Source organism: Eubalaena glacialis, chromosome 5 (assembly GCF_028564815.1).
Source record: "Eubalaena glacialis isolate mEubGla1 chromosome 5, mEubGla1.1.hap2.+ XY, whole genome shotgun sequence".
NCBI classification, from domain to species: domain Eukaryota; kingdom Metazoa; phylum Chordata; class Mammalia; order Artiodactyla; family Balaenidae; genus Eubalaena; species Eubalaena glacialis.
The window spans coordinates 65,649,548-65,671,952 of record NC_083720.1 but is presented as its reverse complement, the minus strand read 5'-3'; the positions used below and the strand labels follow the sequence as shown (position 1 = coordinate 65,671,952).

At 35.3% G+C, this 22,405-nt stretch overlaps 1 protein-coding gene across 1 annotated transcript in view; it reads left to right on the top strand.

Moving 5' to 3' along the window:
- Positions 1–22,405, top strand: part of TMEM156 (transmembrane protein 156) — a 51,337-nt gene that overhangs the window by 7,246 nt on the left and 21,686 nt on the right. Inside the window, exons 2-4 of the mRNA XM_061192173.1 lie at positions 15,484–15,753; positions 16,906–17,166; positions 20,366–20,485. Of these exons, the coding sequence (XP_061048156.1) occupies positions 15,484–15,753; positions 16,906–17,166; positions 20,366–20,485 (651 nt within the window). The remainder of the gene's footprint in view (positions 1–15,483; positions 15,754–16,905; positions 17,167–20,365; positions 20,486–22,405) is intronic.

Sequence of the window (22,405 nt, the reverse complement as noted above, 5' to 3'; positions counted from 1 at the left end):
ATAGATTAATTGACCATTTAAGTGTGGGTTTATTTCTGGGCTCTCTATTCTGTTCCATTGATCTATGTATCTGTTTTTGTGCCAGTAATACTCTTTGATTACTGTAGCTTTGTAGTATAATTTGAAATCAGGGAGTGTGATACCTCAAGCTTTTCTTTTTTAAGATTTTTTTTTAAAAAAAAACTATCCGGGGTCTTTGTGGTTCCATACAAATTTTAGAATTATTTGTTCTACTTCTGTGAAAAATGCCATCCTTGCATCTCTGGGATAAATCCCACTTGATCATGTTGTATGATCCTTTTAATGTATTGTTGACTTTGGTTTGCTAATATTTTCAGTGATATTGGCCTATAATTTCCTTTTTGTTTTTGGTGATGTCTTTATCTGGTTTTGGTATCAGGGTGATGCCGTCCTTGTAGAATGAGTTTGGAGGCATTCCTTCCCTTTAAATTTTTTGAAATAGTTTAAGTAGGATAGGTATTAACTCTTTCTAAATGTTGGGTGGACTTTACCTGCAAAGCTCTCTGGTCCTGGACTATCGTTTGTTGGGAGTTTTAAAATTACTGATTCAATTTCATTATTGCTAATCAGTCTGTTCATACTTTCTATTTCTTCCAGACTTGGTCCTGGGAGATTGAATGTTTCTAGGAATTTATCCATTTCTCTAGGTTGTCCTTTTTATTGGTATATAATTGTTTGTACTAATCTCTTATGGTCCCTTTGTATTACTGTGATGTTGGTTGTAACTTCTGTTTCATTTCTGATTTTATTTATTTGGGCTCTCTCTCCTTTTCTCTCTCTCTCTTTTTAAAATTTTATTTATTTATTTATTTATTTATTTATGGCTGCGTTGGGTCTTCGTTGCTGTGTGCAGGCTTTCTCTAGTTGCAGTGAGCAGCGGCTGCTTTTCGTTGCGTTGTGAGGGCTTCTTATTGTGGTGGTTCTCTTGTCACAGAGCATGGGCTCTAGGCATGCAGTCTGAGTAGTTGCGGTGCACGGGCTTAGCTGCTCCGCGGCATGTGGGATCTTCCCGGACCAGGGCTCAAACCCATGTCTCCTGCATTGGCAGATGGATTCTTAACCACTGTGCCACCAGGGAAGCCCTCCTTTTCTCTTGATAGTCTGGTGAAAGGGTCATCAATTTTGTTTATCTTTTCCAAGAACGAGCTCTTAGTTTCATTGATCTTTTCTGTTTTTTTTTTTTTTTTTCAGTCTCAATTTCATTTATCTCTGCTCTGATCTTTATGATTTTTTCCTTCTGCTAACTTTGTCTTCCTTTTCTGGTTCCTTTAGGTGTAAGGTTAGATTGTTTACTTATTTTTCCTGTTTCCTGAGGTAAGCTTATATTGCTATAAACTTTCCTTTTAGAACTGCTTTTGCTGCACCCCATAGATTTTGGATTGTTGTGTTTCCATTTTCATTTGTCCAGGTATTTTTTGATTTCCTCTTTAATTTCTTCAGTGACCCATTGGTCACTTAGCGGCATATTGTTTGGCCTCCATGTGTTTGTGTTTTTTGCAGTTTTTTTCTTGTAGTTGATTTCTAGTCTCATACTGTTGTAGTCAGAAAAGATGCTTGATAATATTTCAATCTTCTTAAATTTACTGAGACTTGTGTTGTGGCCTAGCATGAGATCTATCTTGGAGAACATTTTATGTTCACTTGAAGAGAATGTGTATTCTGCTGCTTTTCTATGGAATGTTTTATGTATATCTATTAAGTCTATCTGCTCTAATCTGTTGGTCAGTGTTTCCTTATGATATTATGCCTGGATGATCTGTCCATTGATGTAAGTGCGGTGTTAAAAGTCCCTCACTGTTGTTGTGTTACTGTCAATTTCTCTCTTTACATTTGTTAATATGTGCTTTATGTACTTAGGTGCTCTTATGTTGGGTGCGTATATGTTTAGAGTTGTTTTACCTTCTTGGATTGATCCCATTATCATTACATAATGTTCTTCTTTGGCTCTTGTTATAGTCTTTGTTTTGAAGTCTATTTTGTCTTATATAATTGCTACCTCAGTTTTTTTTTTTCATTTGCATGGAGCATTCTTTTCCATCCCCTCACTTTCAGTCTGCGTGTGTCTGTAGATCTGAAGTGAGTTTCTTGTAGGCAGCATGTATATGAGTTTTGTTTTTGTATGCATTCAGCCATGCTATATCTTTTGATTGGAGCATTTAGTCCACTTAAATTTAAAGTAATTATTGATAGGTATGTACTTACTGACATGTTGTTAATTGTTTTGGGGTTGTTTTGCAGTCCTTTTTTGTTCCTTTCCTCTTCTTTTGCTCTCTTCTCTTGTGATTTGATGATTATCTTTAGTGTTATGTTTGGGTTCCTTTTTCGTTTTTTGTGTGAGTATCTATTATAGATTTTTGGTTTGTAGTTACCAAGAGGTATATATGACAACCTATAATATATGTAATTATTTTAAGTTGATGATCTCTTATGTTTGCATGTATTATAATAACCCTGCATTTTTACTATCCCCCAAATGTTTAATGCCTTTGACATCATATTTTACATTTTTTTGTTTTGTGTATCCCTTAACTACTTATTGTAGATATAGATGATTTTACTACTTTCGTTTCTTAACCATCATAATATAAGTGGTTGATCTACTGTTTGCTTTCACCAATGAGATTTTTCCTTTTGTAACTTCATATTTCTAGTTGTGGTCTTTCTTTTCCACTTAGAGAAGTCCCTTTAATATTTCTTATAAAGCCAGTTTAGTGGTTCTGAACTCTTAGCTTCTGCTTATCTGTAAAACTCTTTATCTTTCCTACAAATCTGAATGATAGCCTTGCAGGATAGAGTGTTCTTGGTTGTAGGTTTTTTTCCTTTCATCATTTTGAATATATCCCTTCTGGCCTGCAAAGTTTCTGCTGAAAAGTCAGCTGAGAGTTTTATGGACGTTTCCTTATACGTAACTAGTTGCTTTTCCCTTGCTGATTTTAAGATTCTCTTTATCTTTAATTTTTGCCATTTTAATTATAATGTGCCTTGGTGTGGACCACTTTGGGTTCATCTTATTTGGGACTTTCTGTACTTCTTGAACCTGGATGTCTATTTCCCTTCCCAGGTTAGGAAATTTTTTAGCTATTATGTCTTCAAATAAATTATCTGCACATTTCTCTCTTTCTCTTCTCCTGGGATCCCTATAATGCAAATATTAGTATGCTTCAAGTTGAAAAAAATTCCTTTTTCTGTTCAACTTGGATGATTTGCACTACTTTGTCTCCTAGTTTGCTAATCTGTTTCTCTGTATCATCTAATCTATTGTTGATTCCTTCTAGTGTGTTTTTTATTTCAGTTATTGTATTCTTTAGCTTTTGGGTTCTTCTTTATATTTTCTCTTTGTTAAACCTCTCACTGTGTTCATTTATTCTTCTGAGTTCATTGAGCATCTTTATGATCATTGCCCTGAATTCTTTATTGGGTAGATTGCTTATCTCAACTTCACTTAGTTCTTCTGGGATTTTGTCTTTTTCCTTTGTTTGGAACATATTCCTCTGTCTCTGGATTTTGCCCAGTTCTCTGTGTTTATTTATATGTATTTGTTAGGCCATTTACATTTCCCAATCTTGGAGAAGTGGCCTTATGTAGGAGAAGCCTCATGGGGCCCAACAGAACACTCCTTCATAGTCACTGGAGCTGTATGCTCTAGGGGTACTTCCTACTTGGCTGTGTGGGCCCTGCCGTTGTTTTGGGGCCAACTACTGTTTGCACTCTGGTAGGTGGGGCTGGCCCCTGGCTGGTTGGCTGCCAGGCTCTGCTTGTGTGGTGGCTGCTGGCCAGCTGGTGGAGCCAGGTCCTGGTGTAGCTGGCTGTGGGGCCTGCGGGGGCCTGGTGCTAGTGGCTGGCCTGCTAGTGGGTGGGTAAGCCCCTGATGCTAATAGGCTGGAGGGAAGACTCCAAAATGGCATTTTCCAGCACCTGTGTTCTTGTGGTAGAATGAGCTCCCAAGAATGGCTGCCACCAGCATCTATGTCCACAAGCAAGAATCCCAGGTGCTTCCCACGTCACTGGGAGGCTCTCCAGGATCAGCCTGACCCAGGCTTCTTTCAAATTACTACTTCTGTGCTGAGGCTTGGGGGGTGTGAGATTTTCAGTGGTGTCTCTGTTTCCTACAGCCCTCTGACTCTCCCATATGTAAACCCCTCTGGCCTTCAAAACCAAGTGTTCTGGGGGGCTCATGTTTTTGGTGCAGAACCCCTGGGCTAGGGAGCCCAAAGTGGGGCTCAAACCCCTTGCTCCTTGGCGAGAACCTTTGCAGTTGTGATTATGCTCCCATTTGTGGGCCACCTACCTGGAGGCATGGTCTTGACTGTACCACGTCTCTGCTCCTCCTTCCCATCTAACTGTGCTTTCTTCTCTATATCTTTAGTTGTGAAAAATCTTTTCTGCTAGTCTTCAGGTTGTTCTCATTGATAGTTGACCTATAAATAGTTGTAATTTTCGTGTGCCCATGGGAGGATGTGAGCTCAAGATCTTCCTACTCTGCCATCTTGTCTACACCTCTGGCAGCTAATATTTTTAAATTGCTGAATTTAGCTACAGAATATCCAGTAATGATGAAAGATCTTTAGAAACAATTGGCTACGTTTTGTTCGGTTTGACTATTTTTTTTAAAGACTTAATTTACATACAATAAAATGGAAAGGTCTTAAGTGTTCAGTTTCATGAATTTTCACAGTTGTATGCACCTATCTATCACCCCATACAAGGTACAGATTGTCATCACTCTCAGGAAGATTCCTTCTGCTCTTTCCGATCAAATCTCCTTCCAATCCCAAGGCAACTTTCTGGCCTAGCTCACCGTAGTTTAGTTTTGTCCCTTCTTATACTTCTTATTTTTTTAAAAAATATTTATTTATTTATTTATTTGGCTGCACCAGGTCTTAGTTGCGGCATGCGGGATCTAGTGCCCTGACCAGAGGATTGAACCCAGGCCCCCTGCACTGGGAGCGTGGAGTCTTAACCACTGGATCACCAGCGAAGTCCCTTATACTTTGTATAAATGGAATAATCACAAAGTATCTACTTTTGGTCTGGCTTCTTTAGCTTAGTATAATGTTTCTGAGATTCATCCATGTTATTGAGTGTATCAGTAGTTCCCTTCTCTTTATTGCCAAGTGGCCCATTGTCCAAATACACTACAATTGTCCTTTCAACCACTGGGTTGTTTCCAGTTTTTGGCTATTATAAAAATGCGGTTATGAACATTCTTCTACAAATCTTTGTATAAATATATGTCTTCATTGCATTGGATAACCATCTAGTAGTGAAATAGCTGAGTATATTTAATTTTATAAGAAATCACCAAATGCTTCTCCAAAGGAGTTGTACTCACTATATCTCATGGTAAAATTTATCTTCTCTGGTTTATATCTAATATATTGGGGCAATAACACTTAGAATATATATATTGTCTAAAATAATCCATGCTTCCTTAGAGTTCCCTGACAACTGATTAACAGAGGAATAAGCTAGGTATTGGGGAAATATGACATAAAGTAGTTTCTGGAGCTCCTATTGTGGGCCAAACAATGAAGATTTTATGATAAATTCTCACTTACTTTTGAAGGTCAACAGATAGATGAGACTTCTGTTCTTGCAGTCATACTTTGAAAAACACTTCTGGCCCACAATATCTAAAAATATGAGATAAAACATAGTAAAAACTTTAAAAATACATAGTTGAACTGATAAGAAAATTAAAAAACTCCTTAAAGATGGAAAATGACTAGAAATTACAAATCTAGGTGGATAAGCAAGAGTGAAGAAATTGGTCACCTCAGGAGCATCTACCAATTCCTGGTGGCTAGAGTCTCAGTTTCATTGGGCCATACATGGGCAGGACATGTAAGTCTGGGAACCAAAAGATGATATGCTCCATGAAAGAGTAATCAAGGAAAATAACCTGATGGTTTGTAAGTAAATTTTGTAAGGAAAAAATTCCTTTGAGAGTCTGTGAACACAAGATGGTCATAATTTGGATACTGAGGGTCATTGTCTATGAGGTGTGAAAAGCCCAATCCAAAATTTTAATTTAAAGTGATTTTGGATTAATGGTGCCATTAGACATCAAGTAGAGGCAAACACAATCCTCTCTGGAGGAAAATACCTTCAAACCAGATCTCAGATATTCCTGAATAAAATTCTAAGGAACATGAGCTACTATCAAAAATCATAAAACATATTAAGACTCCAGTTGACAAGAGTCAACAGAAACAACAAATATAATCAGATCTTTAAAGAATTCAGATATCAGAATTATGAGATATAAAATATAAAATAAGTATTTAATTTGTTTCAATACATTAAAAATGGTATCAAAATATATGATTAAGAAACAAGATTATTAAATATAACCAGGCAGATTTGAAAAAGAATGCTACTAGAAATTCTAATTATGAAAATATAATAATTTGAAGTAGAAACACAAGGAATGCAATAAATAGATTAGATGCAACTGAATAATGAATTAATGAAGTGGAATGTAGATCTAAGGAAATTACTTAGAACACATTTCAGAGAACCAAAGAAATAGAAAATGTGAAACAGAGTTGAATTAGAAATAGCTCTCCATGGGAGAACAAAGGGAGATATTTCTAATGAAACCTATGAAAGGAGAGAAGAGACAGAATGGGGAGAATGTTTGTAGAGATGTGGCTGATAATTTTACAGAAGCAAGGAAGGACTCAAATCCTAAGATTCAGGAAACCCAATAAATTCTAGATAGAATAAATAAAAAGAAATTCTGTAGAACATGAAACCTAAAGAGATCTTAAAAATAACCAGAGATAAAGGCAGATTGTCTTCAAAGGAACAATAATTAAGCTGAGAAGTCACTTCTTGAAAGCAACAATGAAAATCAGAAGGCAATGGAATAATGTCTGCTAAGTGCTGGGGCAAAATTATTGTCAATCTAGAATTGGTGAGATATACATCTTCAGATGAACAAAAACAGGGAGTGTATAATCAGCAGATCCTCAGTGAAGGAACTGTTAGAGAATTAATTTCAGGAGAAAGAATATAATCCCAGGAGAAAAGACAGAGATGCAAGAAGAAGTGGCAGGAAAAGAACCCTCAACAACATCATAAACATATGAGTAAATACAAATAAATCTTGAAAATATTACTGTATAAAACAAAATTAACTACTAATTTGTGTCAATGAAAAAACAAGGTAGAACTATAATGTTGTTCAAAAATAGCATTTAAGTCAGGAAGGATGTGATCAGAGTTAAAGTATTCTAAGATCCTTATATTGCTCGAAAGAGGGTAACATTATTGATTGGCTTTAGACTTGTTAAGGATGCATGTTAAAAATTACTAAAATAATAGAAATATAGTGTCTAACCTGCAAATAACTGAAGGGAAAAACAATGGAATTTAAAAAATCATTAAATCAATAGATAGCAAGAAAGGTAATAGGGAAAGTGGTAAAAATAGAAAGCACTAAATAATATGATGGAGTTAAATCCAAATATATCAATAATCTCAGTAAATGTAAGTAGGTAAATCTATCCAGGTAAAGAGACAAAAAATTATCAGGTTAAATTTAAAAAATTTCAGCAATATGACATTTAAATGAGACGCACCTAAAGCATTAGAATATGAGAAAGATAAAAATAAAAGGATGAGAAAAATATAAGGTACAAATAGTAACTGAAGAAAGCACGTATCACTGTCTTAATATAAGATTTTAAGATCAAAGTCATTATTAGCAATAAAGAAGTTCAGTATGTATGGAAAAGAGTTCACTTCACAAAAATACCTATCAGTTCTAAATTTGTATGCCCCTAATGAGATAACTTAAAAGAGACATTTATAAATTCATTATTAGAGTGGGAGATTTTAAATATGATCCTCCAGTATAAAATATAATCAGACAGATAATAAGAATACAGATGATTCAAACAATTTATATAACTTGTTTTATCTAATGACATATTTAGAATACTTAACTCAACATCTGGAAATACATATTATTTTCAGGCACTTATGAAACATTAATACAAATTCACCACATACTAGGTTATAAAAGTAAGTAAGCCTCAATAAATTTCAAACAATCTTTAATATATATCTGACTAAATGCAATTAAGCTAGAATCTAGCAACAAAAAGAAAACTAAAAACAAACAATGTGTTTGGAAATGTAAAAATTCACTTCTGAATAACCCATGGATGAGAAGAAATCATAATGGAAATTAGAAAATGGTAAAAATTAATGATAATAAAATAACATCTATTAAAACTTGTGGGATATTATAAAAATGGCAGGTATTTAGAAGAAAATTTATAGCTTTAAATACTTATATGTAAGATGTCAGAAGAAAGACAGTGAGATAAACCCAAGGAAAGTAGAAGGCAGGAAATAATAAAGACAAAAGCAAAAGTCAATGAACTTAAAAGATACAATAGAAAGGATCAATAAAGTCAAAAGTTGGTTCTTTGGAAAGACTAATTAAATGGACACACTTCTGGAATGACTGATGTATTAGTTTCTTATGGCCACTGTACAAATGACCACAAACAGTAGCTTCAAACAGCACAAATATATTATCTTACAGCCTGTAAGAAGTCCAGCAGAGTTCTCACTGAGCTAAAATCAAGGTGTTAGTAGGGTTACATTCATTTCAGAGGCTCTAGGAAAGAATACATTTATTTTCTTGTCTTTTCCAGCTTCTGGAAGCTGCCTGCTTTCCTTGGCTTGTGGCTTCCTTCCATCTTCAAAGCCAGGGATGGCCTGTTGAGTTTTTCTCCCATCTGACACATGTATGATTACATTATGCCCACCCAGATAATCCAGGATAATTTCCTTACTTTAAGAACAGTTCATTAGCAACTTGAATTCCATCTTTTGCCTTAATTCCTCTTTGCCATGTAATATAACATATTCACAGGTTCTGGGAATTAGGATACGGACATCTTAGGGAGGCCATTATTCTGCCTACTAAAACTGAATAATCAAAAAAGAGAAGGCACAAGTTACAAATGTTAGGAATGAAAAAGGGACATAGAAATTTAAAATATAATGAGATTTTTATGAATAACTTTAAGTCAATAAATTTAAAATATAAAGACACATTTCTAGAAAAATATAACTTACTAAAACTTACTTGGGAAGAAGTGGAAAACCCAAGAATCATACAGCAATAAAGAAAATTGAACCAGTGGTTTAATTTTCCTGAAAAAGCACTAGGTTCAGATGCTTTTATATGCAAGTTCTGTCAAACTTTCAAGAAATGGATTGAACAGATAAATGCAATTTTATTATTATTTTATTTATTTATTTATTTATTTTAACATCTTTATTGGAGTATAATTGCTTTACATTGTTGTGTTAGTTTCTGCTGTATAACAAAGTGAATCAGCTATATGTATACATATATCCCCATATCCCCTCTCTCTTGCATCTCCCTCCCACCGTCCCTATCCCACCCCTCTAGGTGGTCACAAAGCACCGAGCTGATCTCCCCGTGCAATGCATAAACACAATTTTATAATAAACCTTTTTAGAAAATAGAAAAAGGGGAACATTTTCCAATTTATTTTTAAGGTTAGTATATCTTAGTATCCAAACCCAACAAAGACAAAAAGGAAAATTTTATAGGCCAATCTCATTTATAAATATAGGTAAAAAACATTTAAACAAAACATTAAGAATCTGATTTCAGCAATGTATAAAAATGATCAAATTAGATTTATTCCTGGAATGCAAGATTGAGTTAGCATTAGAAAATCTAATAATGTAATTCACTGTATTAACTGATTAAAGAAGAAAGACTATATAATCATCTCAATAGTTGTTGAAAGAGCATTCAATTATATTCAACAGTCTTTGTAATTAAAAACTCTTAGCAACTAGGAATAGAAGAGAACTTCCTTAAAGTGAAACGGGATATCTAAAAATGATTATACATCACTCTCAGCGTTGAACATCATAAGCATGCAGGAGCAAGCAAGGATGTCCGCTCTCAACACCTCTATTTATCATGGTACTGGAGGTCCTAGTCAGTGCATTAAGACAAGCAAAAGAAATAAAAGGTATAAGGATTGAAAAGCAAGAGATAAAGGTGTCATTATCTGCAGTCAACATGCATATCTGCATAGAAAACTCAAAAGATTTATAGAAAAAATTAAAATTAATAAGGAAGTTTACAAAGTGGTAAAAAATAAAATTGATATCCAAGAGTCAACTGTATTTCCATGTACCACTAATAAACAGAAAACATATTTCTTGAGAGATACTATTGGCAATAGCAACAAAAAATAAGGTAGCCAGGAGGAAATCTAACAAAAGATATATGGGACCATAATGGTGAAAATTTGGAAACTTTATTAAAAGATATCAAAGAATACCTATATAGAGAGAAAGAAAGGAAGAAAGGAGTGATAGGAGAAACTCAGTAGCATATCTTTTTTCTGCAACTGATTTTGAGATTCAAGTCAGAATCACAACTGGGTTCTTCACTGAACTTAGTAAGCTGATTCTAAAATGTATTGGAAAGAGCAAAGGGCCAAGAATCGCTAAGATGTTCCTAAAGAAAATGAACAAGGTGAGGGGATTTTTCCTATCAGATATAAGAGCTTTACAGAGCAAAAGTAATTAAGTTAGTAACATATCTTTGCCAAGATAGAAAAATGGACTGATGGAACAAAATTGAGAACCCGGAAACACAGTCATACATACATGGATACTTTGATAGATTATAGAGATGTCATTACAGATAGTGGGGAAAAGATAGACTACTTAATAATTGGTAGTACAATTGATTATCACATGTGGGAGAAATTAATCTGGTTTCCTACTTCATACTGTACACAATATCAGATAGATTAAGAACTTAAACACAAAAGGCAAAACTTCCAAACTTTTAGAAGACCATGTGGGTGAAGATCTTTTTAAAGGAGAAAGATTCTTTTTTTTATAAATTTATTTATTTTATTTTTGGCTGCATTGGGTCTTCGTTGCTTCGCGCGGGTTTTTCTCTAGTTGCGGCGAGTGGGGGCTACTCTTCATTGCGGTGCGTGGGCTTCTTATTGCAGTGGCTTCTCTCGTGGTGGAGCATGTGCTCTAGGTGCGCGGGCTTCAGTAGTTGTGGCACGCAGTCTCAGTAGTTGTGGCTCACGGGCTCTAGAGCGCAGGCTCAATAGTTGTGGCGCATGGGCTTAGCTCCTCTGCGGCATGTGGGATCTTCCCGGACCAGGGCTCGAACCCATCTCCCCTGCATTAGCAGGCGATTCCTAACCACTGTGCCACCAGGGAAGTCCAGGAGAAGGATTTCTTAAACAAGACACAAAGCACAAATTGTAAAGAAAATGATTGATAAATTCAATACATTCAAGTTAAGAGCTTCCTTTAACTAAAAGATCATAAAGAAAATGAATGGACAAGGTACAAACTGTGAGAAGATATCTTGATAAAAAATGTAAAGAACTTCTTAAAATTTTAAAAAGGAAAGTTAAAAACTCCTAAACATTAATAAGAAAAAGACAAACAACCTACCGGAAAAATGGAAAAATAGAAAAAGTAGGGAAAACCAGGAAAATACACTTTTAAACCATGATGAGATTCTATTTAACCTTCACTGAATTGTCAAAACTTGAAAAGTGCTGGCCAAGATATGCGTCAATGGGAAACCTTTATACACTGCAGGTGGGAGATTAAATTGGTCCAACTGCCTTGTACAATGATTTGGCATTTTCTAGTAAAATCAAAGATTTTATACTGAATACCCAGCAATTTCATTCAATATGTATGCTAGAGAAACTTCTGTATTTGTGTACCAGGAGACATGTTCATGAATATTCATAGTAGTGCTATTTTAAAATAAGCTTTATTGAGATATAATTTACATATAATAAAATGCTGCCATTTTTAAGTGTAAAGTTTGAGGTTTGACAAATGTTTACAGCAATGTAACTATCAACACAATCAAGATATACAACTTTCCAATACCTCCAAAATGTCCCTCTTTCTCCTTTGCAGAAGAACCCTTCTCCCACTATCAATATAGTTTTCCATTTTCTAGAACTTCATATGAATTGAATCACATTAGTATATAGTCACTTGTGTTTGCCTTCTTTCCTTTGGCAAAATGCATTTGAGATTCATCCGTGTTGTTGTTTGTATCAGCATTTTCTTCCTTTTTGTTGCTGAGTAGTATTTCATTCTATGGATATGTCAGGAATTGTTTATATATTCACTAGTTGTTGGACTTTTGGATTGTTTCCAGTTCTTAGCTATTATAAATTTTAAAGGTGCCATGAAAATTCATGTACAGGTATTTGTGTGGACATATGTTTTTATTTCTCTTTTGTAAACTCCTAGGACTAGAATTGTTGGGTCACGTGCTAAGTATATGTTTAACTTAAAGAAAATAAAAATGTTTTCCAAAGTGGTTGTACTATTTTACATTCCTACCAACAATATATGAGAATTATGGTTCATAGCAATATTATCCAGAACAGCAAAAATAGAAACAACCCAAATGCTCACTGTCAGAAGAATAGATACATAAATTGTAGTATATTCATTCAAAACGTACCACAAATAATTAACTACAGCAATGTGTAGCAACACGACTAAAACATATTCAGCAAAAAAATCAAGTCATAGATGAATACCTACAATATAGTTCATATATATGTATACAGTATGCTAATGCAACAAAATTCAATGTGGTGCTTAACTTCTGGGAAAGAAGGAGCAGGGAGGGGCAGGGAGGGATAGGGTGCTTCAGAGATGTTGCTAATATTCTATTTCTTAATCTGTGTGATAGATACATGGGTGTTCGTTTATTTTTATTATTCTTTAACTGGAACAATACATTTTATATATGCTTGTATATGATATATGTTTACAATAAAAGTTAAAAAAGAAAATAAAGACAGTTTAACCTTACTCTTTGCTTTTCTTTAAAAAGAAAAAATCATTGACTTGGGCATTTGTCCTATACTGTAACTTATTTTCCTAATTCTACTTAGTATTCTATATCCTTATCTTGAAAGATTGCAGTCTTAGTACTGGAGTAATTCTGGAATGCATTTCTATCTCTGGGAGTGAGAATTTAGATGTCTGACTCTCAGCAATATTAATGGCAGTAGTTAAATTCATATATCCTTGTTTATGAAGATGAGAATACAGCCCACTTGATAACAAAAATGATTGAGTAGAATTCATTTATTTCTTAAAATTATACTGGGGAAGGATATGTCCTGTATTTCTTTCTTTCCTAATTGAATTATTTAAAACTAAGATTTGAAAACCATCATAAAATGACCTCATAGCCAAATACAAAGGATATATCTCAACAATTCTAGAAAGCCAAGTTTGTCACTTATTGGATAAGAAGACTGCAATATTGACAGTAAAAATTTCTCTATCTCCCTTCTAGGTCATAACATAAGAATATAAATTCAAGAAGTTGAAAATTTCATAAGATGAAAAATGCCAGTGAGGAAAATGGAAAGATGGCAAGAAATAAGTTTTTCATGTGTTTAGTAATACAAAAAATCTACAGATTATAGATTTCTATCAAATGGTACATTCCTATCTTCTTTTTGGGACATTATTATTGAAAACAATTTTTTAAAAAATTAGTTTTAATTTGATTACAACTTTGTTTACAAATATATTGAGACATTACAAAATTGTGTATTTGACTAAAATACAATCTCTACCTCCCAAAACTTTTATAGCAACTCAAGTATGAAATGTGTTTATAGCTGGAAATTACATGTGAATTATTACAGAAGCAATTTCAAATGTAGAGGGCTGGTAAATGAACCTTTAATTTGTTAAGTAATAAAAATATAATCATCAGTAATGAAACAATTATGAAATTACTATCAAAGTACAAATTCAACAAGTAAAAATGTGCTTTAATATCAATCAATAGTTTGATTTTCTTTTATGTTTGAATCAAGATGTATGACTAGGAGTAATCATTCTTAAAAATGAAGTAATTCTTTCATTGTGCTCCACATTATTTAGAAAATTTTAAAAATATATTTTGCCCCATATGATTATGAGAAATGGTAAAGAAAGCCACATAAATGTGGAACTGAACGTGTCAGCTATTTTCTCATGCTAGTAAATGACTGTCAAACTGAGAATATCTGAAAGAGAGGTTACCTATTCCTTAGTTTATCATTACTGCTACATAGGGATTCCCAATTTTCATACAGTGAGCTTTAATTACTCATGTGGATTAAATCTTACATAATTTTAAATAAAGGATGAATTTAAAATTTTTACTTTGGAATATGGGTTTGCATTTTAATAATATACATTTGAACAATTTTCAAAAATATTTTCATATATATCACTTGATGCTACTATAACCCCACAAGGTTAGCAGGATCTTGTTATTATCTCTATTTTGCTAATGAGGAAATGAGACTTGTGGAGACAAAGTAAATTATTCAGGTATCTTGTCTAATAACAGCTTTAGCACTAGAGTCTTTGTCTTTTGCTTTGAACTCAGTCTTCCTTCTATTATGCCATTATTTCCAAATCTGATATTTGTCTTCAGACCAAAATAAAAATTATGATGTCATCCTATTAAATTTCAAGTAGGTTGAATAATGGTCACCCAAATATATCAGGTGTTAATCCCTGGGAACCTATAAATGTTACCTTATAGGGAAAAAGGGTCTCTACACATGTGATTAAGTTAAGGATCTTGATGGGGAGATTATCCTGAGCCTTATCCCGGTGGGACCTATATCTAATCACAAGTGTCCTTATAAGAGAGAGGCAGAGGGAGATTTGACACAGACGGAAGAGTAGAAGATGGAGATACAGAGGAGAAGGTAATGTGACCATGGAAGCAGAGACTGGAGTGATGTGGTCACAAGCAAGGAATGCCAACAGTCCCCAAAATTTGGAAGAGGTGCAAGGTCTTCAGAGGGAGTATGGTCTTGGGGACGCCTCGATTTCAGACCAGTAATACTGGCATTGAACTTCTGGCCTTCAGGACAGTAAAAGAATAAATTTCTCTTGTTTAAGCCACCAAGATTGTAGTAGTTTGTTACAGCAGCCCTCAGAAACTAATACAGAGATACTGTTCAAGTTTTCCATTCCCTGTTCAACTCCATGCAATTCACTTGAACCTCTATCTGGGAACAGATGTATTCAGAGGAAACTAAGGTTTGTCCATTAAAACTTTCCTAGAAAAGAGAATGGTTACAATGCTAGGGTTTCAAAGAACTTCTCAGCAGGACTTCTCTTCTCTGAAAATTAATAGGGAATGTTGACAAATTTTTAAAAAGAAATATTTAAATGGACTAGATATTGTTAATTCGTGTGAAAACAAAGTCTTGTCAGTGATAAACTGAAACGTACTGAATCTGCCTAAGAAAAACTGGGAGCTTATTGTGTATTCATTTGAATGCCAAAAACTCAAAATTTTACAGTAAAGAAAGTTGTTTTTTGTTTTGTTTTGTTTTGTTTTTTCCTTTATAGGAAACACGTTGGAGCTATCATGCCTGGAAGTATGTTTACAACCTAATTTCACCTATTCATTCTCCTCTTTAAATTTTTCTTTTGTGACTTTTCTGCAACCAATAAGAGAAACTCAGACTATTATGGGAATCTTTCTAAATCACTCCAGTTTTCAAAACTTCACCAGGATTTGCCAAGACATCACAAGTGAATTTAAAACGTGCTCCTCATGTTTGGCTTGTGAGTTCAAAGGAAACATGGATTTTATTTCTCAGGAACAAACATCAAAAGGTAAATGCAAAAGAAAAGTGAGAATTAAAATTATCAAGGATAAATAACCTTATTCTGTTAAAAAAGTATTAATAATACATCCCAGTTTTAAGTCTAGTGGCCCTGGAACACTCAGCCGTGTGGTGCTTAATGAGTGACTTACAGGCTTTGAGATAGTATAATAACTTGTTCTTGGTTTACTTTGATTTATCAAAAAATCTATGTTTAGGGACTTCCCTGGTGGGCCAGTGGTTAAGACTAGGTGCTCCCAATGCAGGGGGCCCAGGTTCGATCCCTGGTCAGGGAACTGGATCCCACATGCAATGAAAGATCCCGCCTGCCGCAACTAAGACCTGGTGCAGCCAAACAAACAAATAAATAAATAAATATTAAAAAAAAAAAAATCTATGTTTAAAATACATCAAAATACCACTATAATCCATGTACATTTAATGGTTAAAGGATTATTTAGCAAGCTCTCTTCAAAAGTACTGAAAAAAGTCTGAGTAAACTTGCAGGTTCTCATATAAAATCACACTTTGATTCCCCAAGGAGTCATTGAATCCTTGCTGCATCCTTATAAATAAAAAAAATTTGGATATAGACATGCACACATAGGGAGAATGCCATGTGAAGATGAAAGCACAGATCAGGGTGATGCTTCTATAAGACAAGGAACACTACAGACTGCCAGCAAACCACCAGAAGCTAGAAGGGAAACATGGGACAGATTGTTCCTCACAGCCCTCAGAAGGAAGGAACCTTGTCAACACCTTAATCTTGAAAGTGTAGCCTCCAGAACTGTGAGACAATAAGTTTCTGTTGTTTAAGCCACCCATTTTGTGGTACTTTGTTATGACAACCCTAGCAAACTAGTATAATGTGGGATGGGAAATATCGTTGTGACCATTTTGGAAAATAAAATCTGTCCCACAAGTCATCAGGGAAATGTTTTCTTTTTCTTTGAGATGCTCCAATTTTATTTCAAACTCAGCTAGTTTTCACTCTCTTAAAAAATGTAAGCACTGTAATTGTTATTTTTAGTGCTGGTAACTTCTTGTTTCTACTCTTTTTTGTTGTATAGGAAGGAGGGGATTTAGTTTTGAGTTGTATGTGTTTTCTTACTATGTACTACTGTTTTTTGTGAATAACATTTTCTTAATCTCTTTCTAGTTCTTATCATGAGAGGATCAATGGAAGTGAAGGCAAATGATTCTCATTCACCTTGTCAACATTTTAACTTCAATGTAACTCCTATGGTTGACCACTTGGAGGAATATAACATTACCTGTAATCTAAAAACCCACACTAGAAGGTCAGCAATCAAAGAGGAAGATCCAACCAAGGAAACAGATATAAACCATACTTGTAGAATTATGGAACACCCGAATAATTGTATAAATATTTCTTTGCACCTAGAAATGGATGTAAAAAGTAAGTTTTTAAGGAAATTAGAGGGAAAAGGAGAATGGAATATAGACACAAAGTTAAGTAAGGACTATCATATTAACTGCATTGAAAGTCGAATAGTTGAAGAATTTTATTGATGAAATAGCAACGCTGGAAAGAATGTTAGCCCTTTATCTGTTTATTTTTCTTTCAAAATGTGCTTTTTGTGGAGCCCAGCTGTACTCAGAGTTGGAGGAGACGTCTATGGGTTGTGATCTGAGGGGCATTAGAAAGACCCTCTGCCCCAGAATAACCTCTGGGAATGCCTATTAGCTGTGCTTGAGGTAACACTATCACACTTGTGTATTAAAGGATGATATTTCTTTTTAAATGTAAATATACATATACATTGTGATGTGCTATTAAATTTTGAATTGATTTAACATGTCTTCTCTTAGAGCTGAGAACCAGACCTGAATTAAAGGGATTTTTGGTATATTGCTGTGAAGATAGGTGGGGTACAGATTAAGCATTTTGAGTCACTGGATGACTCTGAGGGAAAGGTAGGAGTCTGAAATATAAAACTTACATATATCTTAATTCTGCTTAAGGTTGATTAACACTCTAGTCACCCTATTCTGAATTAACACAATTGATCCTCACTACTAAGCAGGGTACCCTCACTTGACCCATAAACTCTACTCTTGAAGAGCATTTTATGATATAACCATTTAATGAGTGCCTGCTGTATGCCAATCAGTGTGCCAGGCACTGGAGACACAGAGATAGATGGATGTAAAACAATGGAGTCAGTGCAATCAGTGGGACAGGTGCTATGGCAGAGTAACTTGCTGTGTTTTCTGAGGTTCCAGACATAGGGAAGCCTTTCAGATTGCCTTAGAATGCTTTTCTAAAGCTTTAATTCTATTAGAGGTAATTATTTTAAAATGTTATATTTATTTTAAAGCAAACACAAATATATAATATGCATGCATTTTTAAAGTGAAATATAAGACTTCAAATAAATTTCTCCTGTGAGTTAGTTTGCCCAAGGCCCTACAGTCTCTGCAGTTAGCGGCATATTTCAAGGTGTGCGTATGTGTAGGGGGTATGGGAGAGGATCTGAGAAGCTGAACAGAGGGGTTAATTCCCTCTGGCTCAGGAATGAGGTTGGAGGTTCTGAGAAGACCACATAGAGAAGGAGACTATGATGAAATCTGAAAGATAAAGAGGTTTAGATTATATATATTCAAAACTTATATTTGTTTCAATGTCCATTTATGTATCTATCTAATTGCTTTTTATATTTTCTAAAACATGAAGGAAAAATAAGCATTACCATATTCATTATTTTGAGAATTAATTTTTGTGTTAATGGAAAAAATCATAAATTCCAGTCAAAGTGAAGTAGTAATTGACAGCTTTTATGGGTCCATAAATCAGAAAGATAACAGAGGTGTACAAATATGTAGTCTTTTTTAAATTAATTTTTATTGGAGTATAGTTGCTTTATAATGTTGTGTTAGTTTCTGCTGTACAGCAAAGTGAATCAGCTATACATGTACACATATCCCCTCTTTTTTGGATTTCCTTCCCATTTAAGTCACCACATTGCACTGACTAGAGTTCCCTGTGCTATACAGTAGGTTCTCATTAGTTATCTATTTTATACATAGTGGTGCAAATATATAGTCTTGTATTCAGGAAAAAGTATACCTATTTTGCCATGTGTAGAAGATTAAAAATTTATTCATATTTTACTCTGCTGTGCAAAGACTAATTTGATCTCCCTTAAAAGTCCTATCTACTGGAGGGTAGGGGGGGGGACTAAATTTAGTCCAGTCTGGTAAATTTACTCAGAAAAAATAATTTAATCCACCTCTTTAGATTTTTTTCAGATTCCTGTCCATTTCCCCTTGTTCCTCTCCAAGACGGCTACAGGGGTGGGGAGTAGGGGGACAGCATAGGATGTAGGGAGATACACTCATCTGTGTTCTCACTGGTGCTTTGGTGGGTGTACTGGCTGGCTTGGCCCCAACTGTGTACATTCTGCTATTGTAATATAAAGTTGGTGAATGCATGGTTCTTTTTTCATAGCTTGATCAGTGCCCCATGATACCTTGGTATTGGGCCCACCTTGACTCTTGCTGGCACTGCACATCTTCTATGCCAGTTAACTGCATGCTTTTATTTTGCTGAGTGAGGTATGCAAGTCTAAATAGTATGGAATGATGTTAGGAAGGTTGAGTGCTGCCATTCCAGTCAACCTCTACCTTCTCCATTCAGTGTCTTCTCTAAATAAATGTTCACTGCCTATTTAATGTACATCTGCTTATGGAGTGGGGGACCTGTAAAAGGGGTACCCAGATCATGAGTCCCAAAAGAGCAGTCATCTAAAAGTATTAACAAGTTATATATCCTGCTAAGTTGAATAAGTACTAGCTGTGTTTTGCATACAAAGAAGAGAGTACATAGGGTGGCTTAGAAAGTCAGTAGACAATTGTGTTTTGGACATAATGAAGTCACCCTCCTTTAAGTTACTGATTCCTGGGTCTGCTGGCCAGTGTGTGTTTATAGGATGAAAGAATATCGTGCCAAGCTATTGCTGATGGTGACTCTCCTTCCATGTTGTCTCACTGTCATTTGAATGAACGATTTTTTACCTGTATCCTTATTAAATTTAGGCGAGAGTAACTGTATGTTTAACTAATGCATTCACTTGATCTGATCATTGCCATGCGAGCCCCTGTGGAAAGAAGGTCTGATTAATCATCTACCCTGGTCTCTTATATGCCTCAATCCAACCTCTTTCTTTGCCTTTCCCTTTCTTCCCCATCCTCATCTTACACACTGCATCTTTGTTGATTTGAGGATACATTTTTTGGCTGCTTGGTCCAGGGCCAAATTGTTAATCACAAATGGCTCTGATTCTGGCACTCTGCTTGTTGTGGTCTTAACCTAGTGATAGCAATGATAGCAAAACTAACATCAATATAACTGGGAAGTGAAATTAATCCTAGAATTTTGAAACTAAATGGATCCCTGGAAACCACTTGGTCATGTTTCTTCATTTAATATGTTAGGAAAGAATTCAGGAAAGCAAGTGACCTTGTAACAGTGATGGTTATATATTCAACTTTTCAGTTATGGGCAGAATATATAGTAGAAGCCAGCTACATCACCATATTGCCTCTTATCTGCTGCATCATTTTACCGTATTTTTATAGTACGTTTTTATTTGCAGATTTTATTTGTTCCATGAAGATCACTTGGTATGTTCTGGTTCTATTAGTTTTTATATTTTTGCTCATCTTCATTATCCACAAAATACTTGAAGCCCACAGGAGAGTGCAGAAGTGGCAGGGTAAGTACTGAAAAATAAATCCATCTTTTGGGAGAATTCATCTAGTATCAAGGTACTCCTAATCTTATCTGTAGGTTCAATTTCTTTTTCTAGTTCAATTTACCACTAACTGAGCACCTACTGTGTGTAAGTGGTGATTCCAGGTAACCCAAGGAACATAAGCATAAGTAAGACATAGGGCCAGCTCTCCAGGATTTTCATGTGTCTTTCTCCAGCCCAGACAAGTGAGTAGAAGGGGAAGAAAGGCTGCGTGAACTGGAAGGAGTTGGGAGACTGGAGGTTGAGCAGAGCTTGGTGGAAGTGAGGGCAGAAGACGGGTAGAAGAATAGGGAGTGGCGATAAAGAATTTCAGAGTTGGAGGTCTTGAGCTCTAGGCTCTAGGTGATGAGCAGGAGTCAATCTTTAATAAGTGTGGGGGGGACAGTAGATTTTTGACTGTGAAGCACTAAAATGTGTAGTTGGAAATCAGGAAGTAGGGATGATATTAAAAAAGAATTAACTAGTATAACACGGGCATCCACCTATCAGAATGGACATTGACTGTCAACTACTATCATGGTCTTCTGGTGTGCACCCATGTACATACTGGCCCTAGTGGTGTGTGAGCATGTATACGTGACCCTTCTGGTGTGCACCCGTGTATATACTGGCCCTAGTGGTGTGTGAGCATGTATACATGACCCTTCTGGTGTGCACCCATGTATATACTGGCCCTACTGGTGTGTGAGCATGTATACATGACCCTTCTGGTGTGCACCCATGTATATACTGGCCCTACTGGTGTGTGAGCATGTATACATGACCCTTCTGGTGTGCACCCATGTATATACTGGCCCTACTGGTGTGTAAGCATGTATACATGACCCTTCTGGTGTGCACCCATGCACATACTGGCTCCACGGGCATGCACCCATGCAGATACTGGCTGAATATCAGACCTGATGGACAGTTTATAATATGAGTAGTTGGTCTCTTAAAGACAGGATAAACTGTGTCATTACAAGACTAGGGTTCGGAGTCACGTGGACTTAAGTTAGAATCCTAGTGCTACCACTTACTAGTTATGTGACTTTGTGCAAGTTACTTGCCATGTTTGAGTGTCCCTTTCCTCCTCTGTAAAACAAGAATAATCACCATTCCCACAAGGGCGGAGGTAAGGATTGAACTAAAGAGATTACATAAGAAGTGTAACACAGTGCCCTGTGCCTAGTAGTTCTCAATAAAGGATAGTAGCATTGTGCTGGTGTAGTATTTCCCAAGGCTCTTGTGTTCTTTGCCAGGCAAGGCTGTGTTAGTCCTTTCAGTAGGCAGAAAGAGTGGTTGCCTGTAGGGTTGAGTGAAAGTTTCATTAATTTTTTTGGCTAAGTGTTCGTTGGAGATATTTCTGAGAGCAGTTTCATATCAAGTCTTGTCATTGGTACCTTAGTATATAAAGCCCTAAATGCATTGGGTAATAACATCATCAGTATTATATATTTGTAGAATAAACATTTTCAGAATATTTTCATGAGATTTTTACTAGATTCTCAAAGTTTATAAACAGGGTATGTGCTATTTCTTTCATTTTTTATAGATGAAAAACCCCTGAGCCTCAGAGAGATTAAGTGTTTTGGCCAAAGTAATACAGCTAATAAAATGACAGAATTAAGACCCAGGGTCTTTCTAGTTTTGAAAATTATATTATTTTAAATAAATGTGTGTCATTTGCAATTAGTGCATAGTTTTGAGTTTCTTGATCTGTTTTTCTATAAATGATTACATATTAGGAAAGAGAGATAGAAGCCAGATAGAAAAAAAATGCCTAGAAAGAGACCAATAGTGGGGAGTGACATTAAGTTTTTATGAACATCTACCTAAATGACAGGCTTACTGGCTTTCAAAAGCTTGCCTTGCAAATCCAAACATATGAAGTAGTGAAAA